Raw genomic sequence first — 18,011 nt, forward strand, 5'->3', positions numbered from 1 at the left:
AGGGCTTGAGAGAGGGGGAGAGGGATGGAGAGGATGCATTGATGGAGGGATACACTCTTAAAAAAAAGGTGCTATCTAGAACCTAAAACGGTTCTTCGGCTGTCCCATAGGAGAACCCTTTGAAGAACCGTTTATGGTTCCAGGTAGAACCGCTTTGGGTTCCATGTAAAAACTACATGGAACCCAAAAGAGTTCTAGCTGAAACCAAAAAGGGTTATACCTGGAACTAAAAAGGGTTCACCTTTTTGAACCCTTTTTTCCAAGAGGGATTGAGGGGAAAGATGGATGAGAAGGTGTCTAACCCCAGAAGGGTTGTGAGTACCTAACAACTAACAAGCTGTGTATCTGCCCTCCCACATTCCTTCCCTTCCTCCTTATCTCTCCCAATAGTAGCTCTGTTTCCTAGACATCATCATATTTTCCAACTCACTATTGTATGTAAACAGGATATAGAGGTGCCGTATTGAACACCCTCTCCTCATCCTCTTCTGCATCTGTACAGTGGTGTAGATGACCTAGAGGTGAAAGGTCATGGCATCAGGCCCGTCTCAGTGATGTATCGACGCACCATATTGCTCATCTCAGCCAATCTGTCCGGGCGGGGCAGCCAGTGCCAGAGACAGCAGTGGAGGCGGTGCAAAGGCGCCTACCCTCTGCTGGAGACCAGGGCTGAGCTGAGCTCATTGAGATTCTACGCCTGTCTCCTAACCAACCGGGAGCGCTGAGCAGGCACACACACATACACATATGCACACACACACACACACACATATGCACACACACACACACACACACACACACAGAGCTGCCTCAGTCGTGCAGCCAGGGACTGAGAAAGCCACAGCCTCTTCATCGGTAATGAGGCCGACCAGCGCTGCTGCTGCTGACCTGTGGATGCATACATTAACCTCTCCTCCATTTGGCATAGTATACATTATCCTCCATCCAATCGACATAGCCAGGTAGGAGGAAAGGCAGGAGGGAGGAACTGAGCTGGACTGAGCTGAACTGGGCTGGGCTACAGAACGGTGTGTGTGTTTGGTGTGGTTGTGTCGTGCTGCTCACAGAGATCCGCTCGTCTGTCATCTCTCTCCATCTGTCCTCCAGAGCTGCACGCGGAGCTCCAGCCCAGCTCCTCCTCCTCCTTCTCAACCCAGGAACTGATGACCAGGCTGGGCTTCTTACTGGGAGAAGGGACCCCAGCCTCGCCTAGCAACCCCATGGAGGACCGGAGGGAAAAGAAGGTATGTGAAATGAAAGATGGTGGGAAGGATGGGTAGAAGGAAGGAGTGAGAGTGACTGAGAAAGTCAGATGTCAGAAATATGGAAAGGAGGCTCATATGTTTTCTTTTCAGATGTGAATGTGAAAATGTTGTTTTTTGCAGATGGTTGAAGTGAGGAATTGTTGTATGGTTTCTTTAATTAGATTTAAAGGCAATGCTCTGTATGATAATCAAGATTGAGAGTTTGTTTTTGTTTAGAAGCTGCAATTTTAGAAACTACAACTTTGAGGGCAAATTACCAGTTGAAAAACTAAATCCGAGGCACTCTTGAGTTAATATTTGAAAGCATATACTGTAATGGCATTTTCTTTATGGAATGTGTATGTAAGGTGATGTGAGTTGAATATCTTTTAATCTTGATGCATTGGCTCGACATATGCTGTTGAGCCTGCAGGAGGTTTATACACTGTGCTGTATCATTCTACCACCATTAGAGCGTTGCCCCACTTTCCTAACCTCCTTCCTCCACCTGAGCTCCAGATATAGCCAGTTTTAGGGAGACAACGTGTCGGCTGTGAGCAGTGTACCGTGTCCTGGTTAAGATAAATGATGGGGTGGTAAGGTGGGAGTAGCACTGAGCTGATTCGTCTTTTCGTCAGAAACGCTGGTTGCTGGGGTGAGTGGAGACATATAGGATCTAGGAAATGTAGGGTTAGGGCGTTGTTGGAGACATATGTTGGATACATATGTTGGAGACATATGAAGAAGGATGCAGATATTGGGGTTTGGGGACATTGGGAGGAGGAGGGGGACATTGACACACACACACACACACACACACACACACACACACACACACACACACACACACACACACACTTATATACAATGACCTAAATATCATGCATTAACCTGGGGACAGCTGGAAAGGGGGCCAACAGGGTCTATACCTCTGATAATACTTGTCCATAGATAGAGCTTTAAATAAAACACCTCTGTCTCTCTTTTCTCTGCACTCTTTCTCTCTTCTCTTGCCAACCTTTCTATCCATCTCTCCTCCCTTTCTACCTGACTGATATCTCCTACTCCCCCCTCTCCTCTTTCTCTCTCCCACTAGTGTAATGTGTCTGGCCAGGCGGTGAGCCCGTGCTCCACATTGACCTGCAGCACTACGTCTCCATGCTCAGACAGCCCCTGCTCCACCCTGGGTAGTAGCAGTACCGGGGGGCCACCCCCCTGTCTCCCCAATCCCAGCCCAGGTGGGACCCTCCTCAGCCCCAGTTCCTGCCAGAGCCCCAGCTCCACACTGGAGAGCCAGGATAGTGGAATCATAGGTGAGTGGCTTATATACACCATCATCACATTTTAGCAGACACTCTTATCCAGAGCAACTTACAGTTAGTGAGTGCATATATATATATATATATTTTATTTTTTCATACTGGCCCCCGTGGGAATTGAACCCACAACCCTGGCGTTGCAAGCGCCATGCTCTACCAACTGAGCTACACGGGGCCCATAGTTGGATCCATTTAAATTCAGATATTTTCTTCTCACCTCCTGAGAAATAATGGATAAGTGCACACGATTGAGAGATCTATATGGGAGGAAAAAAACACCATCTGATCCTTCCATTGGTCATCAATATATCTCAATAATATATCTCATTGCTCACATTGTCAATAATCCTGACTAAGATAAGGGCCTCAGCACTGACTGAAGAAATAGAGATTGATGATAATTGTTTCACCTTGCTTTGAGTTCTCAGTCAAGGCTTTCTATCTCCCACCCCAACTCTCTCTCTCTTCTTGCCTGTGCCGCTTTAGTCTCGAGGCTTCAGTTCCCTCTTGACAAAACTGGGACGTTGCTGTCTTTGCTGCGTATGGGTCTGGACTTTCTAAAATAGGACACATTTCTCCCTAAATAGAGCTTTTATTTATAGGTAAATACAAAAGGGCAAGGGGTGCACAGTACAAGCATTTGATTGTGATGATGTCGATGTGTGACTGATGACTCTCCCCTGTTGATGTGATTGATGATCTGCCTCTTACTCTTTAACTCAGGACAGTGTCACTGCCAATAACGTACCAGACTGGAAAACTAAAGTGAACTGAAGCAGAGTTTGATCTCATCCTAAATGACAACTAATCCTAACTTGATCTCATCCCAAAGGCACTTAGTCAACAGTTAGGTTTTGTTGTTTGTATTCACCTTACCCCTGTCTACTCCCTCTGTGCATCAGCTACCATCACCAGCTCTTCTGAGAATGAGGATCGCGGTGGCTCCACGCTGGATCTGAGCAAAGACGGCAGCTGGAGGGGCGCTGGGCAGGGCGGGCACCGAGGCGACTCCTGCCCTCCTGTCGCCAAGGACGACCTGCCAGGGCCCAGCGAGGCCCCGCCCAGGTCTGAAATCACCATCGAAGGGGAACCCAAAACTCCACCCCCAGCCAAGAGGCCCCTCCCACAACGCCACACACACAGCACTTCTTCTCTGGTGATGCCTCGCCCTAACTCTGTGGCAGGTGAGTGACCATCTCATGCCTCTGACTGGTGGTGTCTCAATAGTCTCAGCTAGTCTCATTTCCTTGTGTCCTTTCCACTATGATTACTGGCCTAGCAGTGCATGATAGATGAAAGCAGTATGTTGGAGATCTATCCAGTCCTTTTACCTTTTAGTGGTGATGAGGGAAAGGAGATGAGGAAAGGAGATGAGGAAAGGAAGCCATGAAGGACAAGTGAACAGCTCTACCTTGACCAGGTGTCTAGAACCAATCGGTTTTGTGGTAAAGCTCTCTTTCCTCCATTCATTTGTGTAGCTAAAACAGCTGCAGCTGTAGCTTTTCTGACCATGTGGTTTCTGTGATGTGGGAGAGCCATTAGACAGAGCTGCTTTCTGTCTAGTTTCTATCATTAGATGAGGACGGATACAGGATTAAACCACTGGAGGATGAAGACGGTGAAAGCTACCAGCTACAGTATTCCAAGAGGATTTACGTTGTTATCCTACATCTGTTTCTCCTCTGTGTTTGAGAGAACAAGAGACAACTTTTCCTTCGTTAGATGTCACTCCATTTGGAGAGCGGGGGAAACGGTCTCTCCAGGGAGTGGATCCAGTGAAATGCCTGACAGACTCTTCTACTGTTGTTGGGGATGCTGCTCGAGAATAACTTTAATAACTTGAAATGAGCATGCATAGTATTATTTGTTTAAATAGACCTCACTTTGAGGTTGTGATGGGAAAAAGAGAGATGGGAGTAACACAGGACATGTTTGGTTTCTTTCAAAGCCCATGTTACTGTGCTGTTATGGTCCAAGGATAGATGTTGTGTTAGTCCCACGTATGCCTGCTGATTTCAGTATAGCTTGAGAGTTAAGTGGCACTGTGTATGAATAGAATGTCAGTATTCCTGTGGTGCCATTGAAAGAGAGCAGACCCTCTCCACCTCCAGAAAGCACTTGCCATTCAACTGCCACTATAACTTTGGTCATAGTGCTCTAAGATTATTATTATACCAACCAACATGTATTCGAGGTGGAAGATTGTGGAAAATTGTAGTGTATCTCTGTATCTCTCAGCTCAATGGTTCTAACGATGAACAATAGCCTGGCCCAGCCTCCAACCACATTCTCCAAGATCCAGGTGTGACTCACCACTAGATTGGACATGATGGGGGTGATGTAGGGGTTGTAACATGGTGTTCCAGTGGGTGAGGTGAAGTTTAGCGCCATACGGGTAATTCCCTGGTCAACTTCCACGCCTGTCCTGTGAGCTGTGCAGTACGTGTCACAGAGCAGAGCAACGTGACATTCCCCGTGTGATTCCACTCTTAGGGGATTAAAGGTCTCTTGGAATGCCAGATTACACTGTAGTACAGGAGGCTAGGCCGCGCACTAAGGATTGATATACTGTATAAGGTGTAGAGATCAGTCTGGAATGAATGAATGAATGAATGAATGAATGAATGAATGAGAGAGAGAGAGAGAGAGAGAGAGAGGGCGAGTGGACGGCCACTGAGTTCGTAGTATGGCTTGATCATGACAGCCATAGTTCTTTGCCTTGCCACGCGGAACAAAAGGCGGTATTAAATACCTTTGAGATGCTTCAATCACAGCTTTACTACAAATACGGTGATTAACTTGAACTCCACCATGCCCCTATAAGCCTCAAGCCCATCTAGCTCTGGTCCTAGCTACTATACCACAGTTACTGCAGATTCATTGAACGCACATGCACACACTTATGTGCACACACACACACACAGACAGAACATCTGCATACATCTATCTACAGCCTCCCTATCCAGATATTACTAAAATGTAAATGTATATTACTGTACTGCTATATCACATCCAGACCCCTACAAGCAGATCGTTTCCCATAGGAAATTACTGTAATCTAGTTAGCTGCTTCTGCCAGGCTTGAATTCATAAGCCACTTCTATTGGATCTCCTCTCACTCACTCAGAGCAGAGAGAACTAGGCCTGGTGGAGCAGAGCAGAGAGAACTAGGCCTGGTGGAGCAGAGTAGAGAGAACTAGGCCTGGTGGAGCAGAGCAGAGCAGAGAGAACTAGGCCTGGTGGAGCAGAGTAGAGAGAACTAGGCCTGGTGGAGCAGAGTAGAGAAAACTAGGCCTGGTGGAGCAGAGCAGAGAGAACTAGGCCTGGTGGAGCAGAGTAGAGAGAACTAGGCCTGGTGGAGCAGAGTAGAGAGAACTAGGCCTGGTGGAGCAGAGCAGAGAGAACTAGGCCTGGTGGAGCAGAGTAGAGAGAACTAGGCCTGGTGGAGCTGAGCAGAGAGAACTAGTGAATTAGGATGGAAGACATCATGTTCTACAGAGCATACATGGACCAGTGTGAATGTCTCATGTTGGTGTACATGTTAAACGGGCTGGTCCTTACAAACACAACATTCTGCTACAGAACAGGGGTAATTGGAGCTGGTCTCTGGACCTGGCTATGTTCCTGACCTGTAGTGAGCTGTTAATATCCCAGGCTGGATGAGGATTCACTTAGCTCATCATCACCATACAACACTGATCTAGTGGTAAACACCCATTTTACTGAGTTGTTGAAGAGTGAGCAAATGAGAGAGAAAGAGAGAGAGGCAGAGAAAGTGAGTGTGTGCTGCAGCTGGCTCTCTGTGTGTGTCTTTGTGTTTTATCCTTGAGTGTCTTTCTCCAGAATATTTGACGTCACAAAACATAGGCAGCATAAGGGAAGAACTACGACCGAATTGTTTCCCATTTACTCAAGGAAAAGAGTCTAAAATCGCTCTCCCTTAAGGCTGAAATACACTACAGGACGCCGGGGTTAGCACCCCCTACTCTTATGATAAGTGCCATGGGATCTTTAGTGACCACAGAGAGTTAGGACACCTGTTTAACGTCCCAGCCGAAAGACGGCACATAAGTGCCATGGGATCTTTAGTGACCACAGAGAGTCAGGACACCTGTTTAACGTCCCAGCCGAAAGACGGCACCTTACACAGGGAAATGTCCCCAATCACTGCCCAGGGGGATATTTTTGGTATGCTGTTGACCTATGCATTATTTCTGTTCCGCTTTTTAAAATCTTTTTTTTTTGCCCTCTCCCCTGGTTGGAGGACCTGGTGGAAAACCTAAAAATTATATATACGGTATATACATATAGCCTCCTCTCATTTGTACTGGACTCCAAGTGCATCGTCAAGTCAACCAATCCCTCTAATCTTAATTCCAACCATCAGATGTCAACAGACTAGCCCATCTTTCCCAGTATATTACCATTTTACTATTTACTTTTGCAATACATCCTTGTATTTTACTGTGATGTCTTATGAGGGTCTTGAACCTCTCTATTTGTACAATTTCTACCGATATTGTCCTAAAAATAAATACTTTAACTAAGAGTATAATCATATTTCCCATTGATTGATCGTGGTTTTTCAGATCTCCTAACAGTACTGTTTGTGGGTCCATCTGAAAACAGACATTATGACAACAACAACCACTCCTGGACCTGACTCCAAAAGCGAGCCGCCGATGGACAGTACCAAAATAGATAATCTATTGATTTTGTTTCTTCGTTGCAGTCTGCACAGGGCTGACTGTTCAATGCCCCATATATTGAGCATAATTTCTGTGGCGAAAATGTTATATAATAGTTTAAATTGAAAAGAACAGATTGATGCGTCGAATGTTGTTTTGTATATCAGTTCATAAACCCGATGCCATGTTATTGGGACATCAAAAATCTCTTCCCAATGATCTTGAATTTGATGCAGTATAGTTGTCAAACCTCGCGACCTTTAAGTGAAAGTGATATGATTTATACTAGTGATTTTAAGCCATGCATGGTTTTTGATTGGCGGCAGACAAACTAATTCATTCCTTTCTCTTTTGAGTAATTGCCCCTTGCATTTTTGTGGCAGAGCTGCGATGAGTTGGTTAAACTTTTGTATCGAGCATACATCTCCATACACCTTTGTTAATTGCTTGTGTGACAAATTTTAAAATCAAATCAAATCAAATTGTATTGGTCACATGCGCCGAATACAACAGGTGCAGACATTACAGTGAAATGCTTACTTACAGCCCTTAACCAACAGTGCATTTATTTTTAACAAAAATAAAACAACAACAAAAAAAGTGTTGAGAAAAAAAAGAGCAGAAGTAAAATAAAATAACAGTAGAGAGGCTATATATACAGGGGGGTACCGGTGCAGAGTCAATGTGCGGGGGCACCGGCTAGTTGAGGTAGTTGAAGTAATATGTACATGTGGGTAGAGTTAAAGTGACTATGCATAAATAATTAACAGAGTAGCAGCAGCGTAAACAGGATGGGGTGGGGGGGCAGTGCAAATAGTCCAGGTAGCCATGAGTAGCTGTTCAGGAGTCTTATGGCTTGGGGGTAGAAGCTGTTGAGAAGTCTTTTGGACCTAGACTTGGCACTCCGGTACCGCTTGCCGTGCGGTAGCAGAGAGAACAGTCTATGACTAGGGTGGCTGGAGTCTTTGACAATTTTGAGGGCCTTCCTCTGACACCGCCTGGTATAGAGGTCCTGGATGGCAGGAAGCTTGGCCCCAGTGATGTACTGGGCCGTACGCACTACTCTCTGTAGTGCCTTGCGGTCGGAGGCCAAGCAGTTGCCATACCAGGCGGTGATGCAACCAGTCAGGATGCTCTCGATGGTGCAGCTGTAGAATTTTTTGAGGATCTGAGGACCCATGCCAAATCATTTCAGTCTCCTGAGGGGGAATAGGCTTTGTCGTGCCCTCTTCACGACTGTCTTGGTGTGTTTGGACCATGATAGTTCGTTGGTGATGTGGACACCAAGGAACTTGAAGCTCTCAACCTGTTCCACTACAGCCCTGTCGATGAGAATGGGGGCGTGCTCAGTCCTCTTTTTTTTCCTGTAGTCCACAATCATCTCCTTTGTCTTGGTCACGTTGAGGGAGAGGTTGTTGTCCTGGTACCACACGGCCAGGTCTCTGACCTCCTCCCTATAGGCCGTCTCATCGTTGTCGGTGATCAGGCCTACCACTGTTGTGTCGTCGGCAAACTTAATGATGGTGTTGGAGTCGTGCCTGGCCACGCAGTCATGGGTGAACAGAGAGTACAGGAGGGGACTGAGCACGCACCCCTGAGGGGCCCCCGTGTTGAGGATCAGTGTGGCAGATGTGTTGTTACCTACCCTTACCACCTGGGGGCGGCCCGTCAGGAAGTCCAGGATCCAGTTGCAGAGGGAGGTGTTTAGTCCCAGGATCCTTAGCTTAGTGATGAGCTTAGAGGGCACTATGGTGTTGAATGCTGAGCTGTAGTCAATGAATAGCATTCTCACGTAGGTGTTCCTCTTGTCCAGGTGGGAAAGGGCAGTGTGGAGTGCAATAGAGATTGCATCATCTGTGAATCTGTTGGGGCGGTATGCAAATTTAGTGGGTCTAGGGTTTCTGGGATAATGCTGTTGATGTGAGCCATGACCAGCCTTTCAAAGCACTTCATGCAGACGTCAGTGCTACGGGTCGGTAGTCATTTAGGCAGGTTATCTTAGAGTCCTTGGGCACGGGGACTATGGTGGTCTGCTTGAAACATGTTGGTATTACAGACTCAGTCAGGGACATGTTGAAAATGTCAGTGAAGACACTTGCCAGTTGGTCAGCACATGCTCGGAGTACACGTCCTGGTAATCCGTCTGGCCCTGCGGCCTTGTGAATGTTGACCTGCTTAAAAGTCTTACTCACATTGGCTACAGAGAGCGTGATCACATAGTCATCCGGAACAGCTGGTGCTCTCATGCATGCTTCAGTGTTGCTTGCCTCAAAGCGAGCATAGAAGTGGTTTAGCTCGTCTGGTAGGCTTGTGTCACTGGGCAGCTCGCGGCTGTGCTTCCCTTTGTAGTCTGTAATAGTTTTCAAGCCCTACCACATCCGACGAGCGTCAGAGCCAGTGTAGTACGATTCAATCTTAGTCCTGTATTGACTCTTTGCCTGTTTGATGGTTCGTCGGAGGGCATAGCGGGATTTCTTATAAGCGTCCGGGTTAGAGTCCCATTCCTTGAAAGCGGCAGCTCTACCCTTTAGCTCAGTGCGGATGTTTCCTGTAATCCATGGCTTCTGGTTGGGGTATGTACGTACGGTCACTGTGGGGACGACATCATCGATGCACTTATTGATGAAGCCAGTGACTGATGTGGTGTACTCCTCAATGCTGTCTGAAGAATCCCGGAACATGTTCTAGTCTGTGCTAGCAAAACAGTCCTGTAGCTTAGCATCTGCGTCATCTGACCACTTTTTTATTAACCGAGTCACTGGTGCTTCCTGCTTTAGTTTTTGCTTATAAGCAGGAATCAGGAGGATAGAGTTATGGTCTAGAGTTTTTTTTCCTCTGGTTGCACATTTAACATGCTGGTAGAAATTAGGTAGAACGGATTTAAGTTTCCCTGCATTAAAGTCCCCGGCCACTAGGAGCGCTGCCTCTGGATGTGCGTTTTCCTGTTGATTTATGGCCTTGTACAACTCATTCAGTGCAATCTTAATGCCAGCACTGGTTTGTGGTGGTAAATAGACAGCTATGAAAAATATAGATGAAAATTCTCTTGGTAAATAGTGTGGTCTACAGCTTATCATAAGATACTCTACCTCAAGCGAGCAAAACCTCGAGACTTCCTTAGTATTTGATTTTGTGCACCAGCTGTTGTTTACAAATATACACAGACCGCCACCCCTTGTCTTACCGGAGTCAGCCGTTCTATCCTGCCGATGTAGCGTATAGCCCGCTAGCTGTATGTTATCCATGTCGTCGTTCAGCCACGACTCGGTGAAACATAAGATATTACAGTTTTTAATGTCCCGTTGGTAGGATAACCGTAATCTTAGGTCATCCAATTTGTTCTCCAATGATTGAAGATTGGCTAATAGGATTGATGGAAGAGGCAGTTTACTCGCTCGCCGTCGGATCCTTACAAGGCACCCCGATCTACGTCCACGATATCTCAGTGTTTTCCTCACGCGAATGACGGGGATTTGGGCCTTGTCGTGTGTCTGTATGATATCCTTCGCGGCCGCCTCGTTGAAGAAAAAATCTTCGTCCAATACGAGGTGAGTAATCGCTGTCCTGATATCCAGAAGCTATTTTTGGTTATAAGAGACGATGGCAGAAACATTATGTACAAAATAAATTACAAATAACGCGGAAAAACACACATAATAGTACATTTAGCAGACGCTCTTATCCAGAGCGACTTACAGTTAGTGCATACATTATTCTTTTTAATTTTCATACCCCATGGGAATCGAACCCACAACCCTGGCGTTGCAAACGCCATGCTCTACCAACTGAGCTACCTCCCTGCCGGCCATTCCCTCCCCTACCCTGGGCCAATTGTGCGCCGCCCCATTGGTCTCCCGGTTGCGGCCGGCTACAGCAGAGCCTGGATTCGAACCAGGATCTCTAGTGGCACAGCTAGCACTGCGATGCAGGGCCTTAGACCACTGCGCCACTCGAGTACAATTGGTTAGAGGGCTGTAAAACGGCAGCCATCTTCTCCGGCGCTGTTTAGCTTATTTAGCAAATTTTAACTGTCCTTACTTTGTCATTCATAAACATGATACCTTTCTTATAATTTTTTTCCAATAGAATTGTTCTTTCCTCTATCACTACATTGTAGTTTAGCCATACTATTTGCTGTAATATTTGTTCAGCCTCTTCTGGAGGATGAAATTGGAATTGTAGCCAACTCTGTATGGCTTCATTTAGAAAGGATGATGCTTTAAACAGGTTTACATTGTCAATCCACCGGAAAAGGTTGGTTTTAATCTGCATAACGGCAAAGAGACCCCTTTTGAACATTGGTTGTGCTTCTCTTAGTAGCCTGCTGGAAAACCAGTTTGGATTTAGATATCATTTCGGTATAATGGAGGTTTTAAGTGAGAGGTTTAATTTCTTAATATTTAATAGTTTTAACCCTCCAGACTCATGTTCGTTATATAAATATGCCTGTTTAACTTGGTCTGGTTTGCCATTAAGGACTAAATTATTATTTTTTTCTCACGAGTCAGCTTTTATTCTCCTGGAGTCGATAGAGCCATGAATAGATACGTAAACTGCAATATCAATAGGGAATTAATCAAGAGTAATATTCCCGTAGATGGACAGGTGTTTCCCTTGCCACGGTTTCAAGATCCTATCTATTTTCTATCAAAGTTAATAGTTGCAAGATCGTTTGACTTTTCCGGGAAATGTTCACTTGTCATAGTTGGGTTTTAGGCCAGAGAAACTGGATAAATTATCCAGGTCCTCAATAAGGTACTTGAATCAATCATCATTGATACTTTTGTCTCTAAACCCTTCATTTTTAGCCCCTTAATGTTATCATTGGATTGATAACAATAAACAGGTATGGTGATAGAGGGCAACCTTGTTTTACAACTCTTGACAGCTCAGCATTTTCAGAGAAGTAACCATTATTTATATTTTACATAAAGGGTTGTTGTACATGATGTTTACCGATCTTATGAGAGATTCTCGAAAGTTGAAAGAAATCTAGGCACTTATACACTGATTCTAGATGTACTGTATCGAAGGCTTTCTTAAAATCTGCTATAAAGATTATACCTGGTTTCCCTGTATTCTCAGTTTTCAATAATTTCTAGTAGTTGTCTAATGTTATCTCCTATATATCTTCCTTTTAAGAATCCCGTCTGATTGTGATGAATAATGTCCGGTAGGGCCTTTTTAATTCTATGAGCATTACATTTGGCCAATATTTTTGCATCGCAACATTGAAGGGACTGAGATACTGGGTCTTTGTACTGCCCCCTGGCTCCTGCTTCAGTAGGAGAGAGATCAGTCCCTCTTTTTGTGTGTCCGATAGTTTGCCATTTACAGTATATACAAGTAATACAAAAATGATAGTAATGGATCTTTCAGTAGTTCATAAAAAGTTTGATATATCTCTATTGGAATGCCATCGAGGCCAGGGGTTTTCCCCGTCTGAAAGGAATCAATCGCCAACCGTAGTTCGTCCTGTGTAAGTAGGCCATCATAAGAGTTTTTACGTGTCATAGATAGTTTAACATTATTTTTTGGGACAAGGATTTCACAAAACTCATCGTCAATTGAGTTTGGAAGTACTTGACAAGAACATTTGTTTAAAATATTTTACTTCTTCATTTAAAAATCTCCTTTGGTGAGATAAGGATTTCTCCATTGTTTGTAACTATTTTCTGTAGGTTATTTTTGGTTGTGTTTCTATGTTGAAGGTTTAAGAAAAACTTTCTCTGTTCTCCATCCAATTTGCTCAGGTTTTTTTTAAATAAATGAAGCCCGATCTTTCCTAAATAAGTTTCTCCTTTTGTTTTGCATCTAGATTATTCAGTGCTTCAGTAGTACATTTTATCATCATCATTGATGTGTAATGTAAGTTTTTCTATTTCTGATGTAAGTTGTGTCTCCACTGACCCAAACCATTTTAGTTTTGGGGCTGAAAACTGAATTGAGTGGCCTCTAAACATTTAGGGCCTCCCGAGTGGCCCAGTGGTCCCCTGTAGCTCAGTTGGTAGAGCATGGCGCTTGCAACGCCAAAGTTGTGGGTTCGTTTCCCACGGGGGGCCAGTATGAAAATGTATGCACTCACTAACTGTAAGTCGCTCTGGATAAGAGCGTCTCCTAAATTACAAAAAAGTAAAAAATTTCGAAGGTACTGCATCGCAGTGCTAGCTGTGCCACTAGAGATCCTGGTTCGATTCCAGGCTCTGTAACCCATGAGGTGGCGCACAATTGGCCCAGCGCCGCCCAGGGTAGGGGAGGGTTTGGCTGGCAGGGATGTCCTTGTCCCATCGCGCACTAGTGACTCCTGTGGTGGGCCGGGCGCAGTGCATGCTGACTCAGTCGCCAGGTGTACGGCGTTTCCTCCGGCACATTGGTGCGGCTGGCTTCCGGGTTAAGCGGGCACCGTGTCAAGAAGCAGTGCGGCTAGGTTGGGTCGTGTTTCGGAGGACGCACGACTCTCGACCTTCGCCTCTCCCATGTCTGTACGGGAGTTGTAGCGATGGGACAAGACTGTAACTACCAATTGGATACCACAAAAAGGGGCTAATTTTTACAAAAATAAAAGTACATTTAAAGGCATACGATAAGTGGGTCCACTGAACATGTATTGTGCCTGAAGAAATCTGTTATGAATTCCTTCATTTTTGTTAAGAAAGTACTATCTGTCAATAAACCCTGGTTCAATTTCCAATATCCCTGTCCTCGTGGAAAGTCTGTCATAATTACCTGGAGGGATATAAGTTGATGGTCTGATCGCATTCGATCCTCAATCAATATTTTATTCACTTTTGGCTCTATAGAAAAGGATACCAAAAAATAATCAATCCGGCTAGCTTGATTAAGCCTCCTCCAAGTATATTTTACAAGGTCTGGGTTTTTAAGCTTCCAAATATCAATCAATTCCAACGTCCATAATATTTGTGATCTCTTTGCACGCCAGAGGGTGATAGTTGGTAGTATGATTGCCTTTACGGTGTATTGATGTACATACAACTGTATTGTAGTCCCCTAACATTATAATATAATTATTTGTATCTTGGAGACTAATTAGATTATTATACATTTTCTCAAAAAAGTTTGGATTGTCATTATTCGGTCCATATAGATTTATGAGCCACATCTGTTTATCACCAAGTGGTATATTCAAAGCAATCCATCTTCCTTGAGGATCCATTTTAACGGCTTGCACCTCAAGATCTAGATTGTTTTTCAGTAGGATCATAACACCTTTTGAATTCCTTAGTCCATGACAGAAATAGATTTGACCATACCACTCTTTTATCCCAGGCCACTTCATCAGAAGATATTGAATGAGTTTCCTGTAAACAATAAAAATGGTAATTCTTCTCCTTTAGCCATGTGAGAACTGCTCTTATTTTCCTATTATCAGCCAAACCATTAGAAATATAGTTAGCTGTAATTCAATTACTCAATTACCATGATGGGTTACATTATGAGATACTTATCACTATCCTTACCACTTTTTTGAAATACATGTATTTATCCATACTTACCAGTACCACCAGAATCAATACCTGTCCATTATCCACGTAGCTGTACCATGATAGATGCACTGCTAAACATACTGTAGCTCCAACAGACTAAGTAGACCTCCAGTTGTCCTCCAATTTCCCTCCCGAAAATAACTCCCCCCATCCCAGGTAGGGATGTCGTCCCTGTGACTGGCAGACCACCCCCGTACACATGGATCCTAGGACCCCTAAGCAGTTTGGACCGGTCCCTTGAAAAGAGCACAAAGTGCCACTTACAACCAGTTTAGCAGCACTAAGCAGTTCTAACCCTTTGCCTCAGTTGTACTATATCACTTTTGTGTTTGTGTTCATTTTTTTCAGAATACCTTAATTCCTTTCACATTAGACGGATAGTATGCGGAATAATGTAGGCACTTCCTCCAAAACGATAGCTACCTTTGACAAAGCAACCGGCAGTAGAAAATCGACATTTAGCAAAACAGATATTATTTTATGTTATAGCTTAAGATTCCATCCTCCCTAATAACACCACCCTATAGCCACGATTGTGGGATGCACACACACACACACACACACACACACACACACACACACAAGCATCACCTCAAGCTCATGCACACTCAAAAGTAAACTTGCTAAGTAAATGACCTAGTAATCGGTATAGTACATACACTTGGCAACACCTCCATGCCAGTAAAAAAAAATCGGGCCATTTGGTGGTCAGGTTTGCGTATGTGTAGAGCTAGTAAGGAAATCAACATGGCAACCGAGGAACCATAATGCACATACAAGGAGCACAGCATCTGTGCGTGCGGACTACTGATGTGAGGGAGAGCGCGAAGATGAGGAGGACCGGAGGTCAACTTTGATAGCTTGCTACTGCTATAATTGATTTAATGAAAAACAAAATGTTTCGTTGCCCATGATTAAGCTGATTAAGCTACTGTATTTATCAGAGTTATTGACTTCACAATAAGCTAGATTCGAGTAACTTTCATAACTTACATAATTTACATTACATTACATTGAAGCGGCAGCCGCGGCACAATCAATCGGAGATGGACAGCGCATGGGTGCTGAAAGTAGGCTAATTCGAGAAAAACTAATTAATTTAAAGTCTTCATTTTAATTCGACTTTACTAAAAACAAGAGGGCTTTGTGTTGAAAACCTATTTCTTCCTATTTAAGAAATAAGAGGTAGGCCTACCTGTTTGACAGACTAAATTAAGACTTAAATATCTCTGTGTCAGTGAAGGGCTTGGTGTGTTAAGTTAAAACCAGGGCTTGAATTGAGGGTTTATGTTATAACTTTGGTGCCATTGTGATGAACTTGTGAGGTAGTTGAAGAAACCTTTATAGTTCTGAGTAGCTGATTGGCTGACGGTGAGACATGCCTCGCATCTGCTCTTAGCACTGCTCACGCTTGGCTATAATGGCCGATTTGAGGCATGTCTCACCGTCAGACAATCAGCTACTTAGAACTATAAAGGATCTCTTCAACTACCTCACTTAAGTGCCCATGAGAGCAATCAACCTCAAATCGGATGTGTGCTTACAATTTACTGGCTGCAGCGTTACGTTTTACTCTGGGTTTGCTCCGATTTCCTCCGATTTTGAAAAATGTGCCGGGAGCTGATCGGGAGGCCATAGATCGGGTTAAAAACGTGTAGTGTCCGCCCGGCATTAGCTTGAGATTGGAGAACAGTATGTTGAAATGGAGACCGAGCTCCATAGTTACACTGTTTGGCCAAAAAGGGCTTTGTTCATTTTATTCCCAAATGTTTAAGATGTTCTACCTTGAAGGCAAAATGAAAGAAACAACTCTCTATAAAAGCTCTCTTTCCTGCTTTCCCTCATTCTTTATTTTCTACTTCTCTACTTCTCTTCTCCTTCCTTCTGTCTCTCATGTCTTCCCCTGCAGCCACTAGTTCCACTAAGCTGGAGGATCTGAGCTACCTGGATGATCAACGGAGTGCTCCCCAGCGAAGCTCCATCAAACAGCCCTGGAACAGCACAGGGGGAAGGGACACCAAAGGTATGGTACTGTTTGTGTTTCTGTGTGTGTGTGGGGGGGTTGGGTTTGTTGTATTTGTGTGTGTGTGTATGCGTGCATGCAGGCATTTATGCAGGTGTGTGTGTGTGCAGGGCCGGCACTAGCCTCCCCACCTCACAGGCAAAACCTTTTAGTGGCCCCCCTCTTGACGGAGGAGTTTTAAATTATATTTTCTGCAATTCTACACATTTTACCATGGTGCGGAGAAAATTATGTGGTATTTTATAACTCATTTCATTCAATTCTACTCGTTTTGCCATGGGGCGGATTGAAAAATGTGCAATTTTACAGCCAATTTCCTAAAATTCTACACATTTTGCCATGACTTATGCCGTGTTAATATGATACACTACATGACCAAAAGTATGTGGACACCTGCTCGTTGTCATTCCAAAATCATGGGTATTAAAATGCTGCTATAACAGCCTCCACTCTTCTGGGAAGGCTTTCCACTAGATGTTTGAACATTGCTGTGGTGACTTGCTTCCATTCAGTTACAAGAGCATTAGTGAGGTTGGGCACTGAGGTTGGGCGATTAGGCCTGGCTCGCAGTCGGCGTTCCAATTCATTCCAAAGGTGTAGTCCCGTGTAGCTCAGTTGGTAGAGCATGCGCTTGCAACGCCAGGGTTGTGGGTTCGATTCCCACAGGGGACCAGTATGAAAATGTATGCACTCACTAACTGTAAGTCACTCTGGATAAGAGCGTTTGCTAAATGACTAAAATGTAAATGTGTTCAGTGGGGTTGAGGTCAGGGCTCTGTGCAGGCCAATCAAGTTCTTCCACACCGATCTCGACAAAACCTTTCTGTTTGGACCTCGCTTTGTGCACGGGGGCATTGTCATGCTGAAACAGGAAAGGGCCTTCCCCAAAATGTTGCCACAAAGTTGGAAGCACATAATTGTCTAGAATGGAATTGTATGCTGTAGTGTTAACATTTGCCTTCACTAGAACTAAGGGGCCTAGCTCGAAACCATGAAAAACAGCCCCAGACCATTATTCCTCCTCCACCAAACTTTACAGTTGGCACTATGCATTCGGTCAGGTAGCGTTCACCTGGCATCCGCCAAACCCAGATTCGTCCATCGGACTGCCAGATGCTGAAGTGTGATTCATCACTCCAGAGAACACGTTTCCACTCCTCAAGAGTCCAATAGCGGCGATCTTTACACCACTCCAGCCGATGCTTGGCATTGCGCATGGTGATCTTAGGCTT

At 44.6% G+C, this 18,011-nt stretch overlaps 1 protein-coding gene across 1 annotated transcript in view; it reads left to right on the top strand.

Annotated features, from left to right (window-relative positions):
• Window positions 1–18,011, top strand: part of LOC311112347 (protein TANC1-like) — a gene marked incomplete at both ends in the record, with an annotated part of 48,257 nt that overhangs the window by 8,890 nt on the left and 21,356 nt on the right. Inside the window, 4 exons of the mRNA XM_084155426.1 lie at window positions 1,108–1,244; window positions 2,341–2,557; window positions 3,466–3,747; window positions 16,666–16,779. Of these exons, the coding sequence (XP_084011552.1) occupies window positions 1,108–1,244; window positions 2,341–2,557; window positions 3,466–3,747; window positions 16,666–16,779 (750 nt within the window). The remainder of the gene's footprint in view (window positions 1–1,107; window positions 1,245–2,340; window positions 2,558–3,465; window positions 3,748–16,665; window positions 16,780–18,011) is intronic.

Source organism: Coregonus lavaretus (genome assembly GCF_964263955.1).
Source record: "Coregonus lavaretus genome assembly, chromosome: 38".
In the NCBI taxonomy this organism is placed as follows: Eukaryota; Metazoa; Chordata; class Actinopteri; order Salmoniformes; family Salmonidae; genus Coregonus; species Coregonus lavaretus.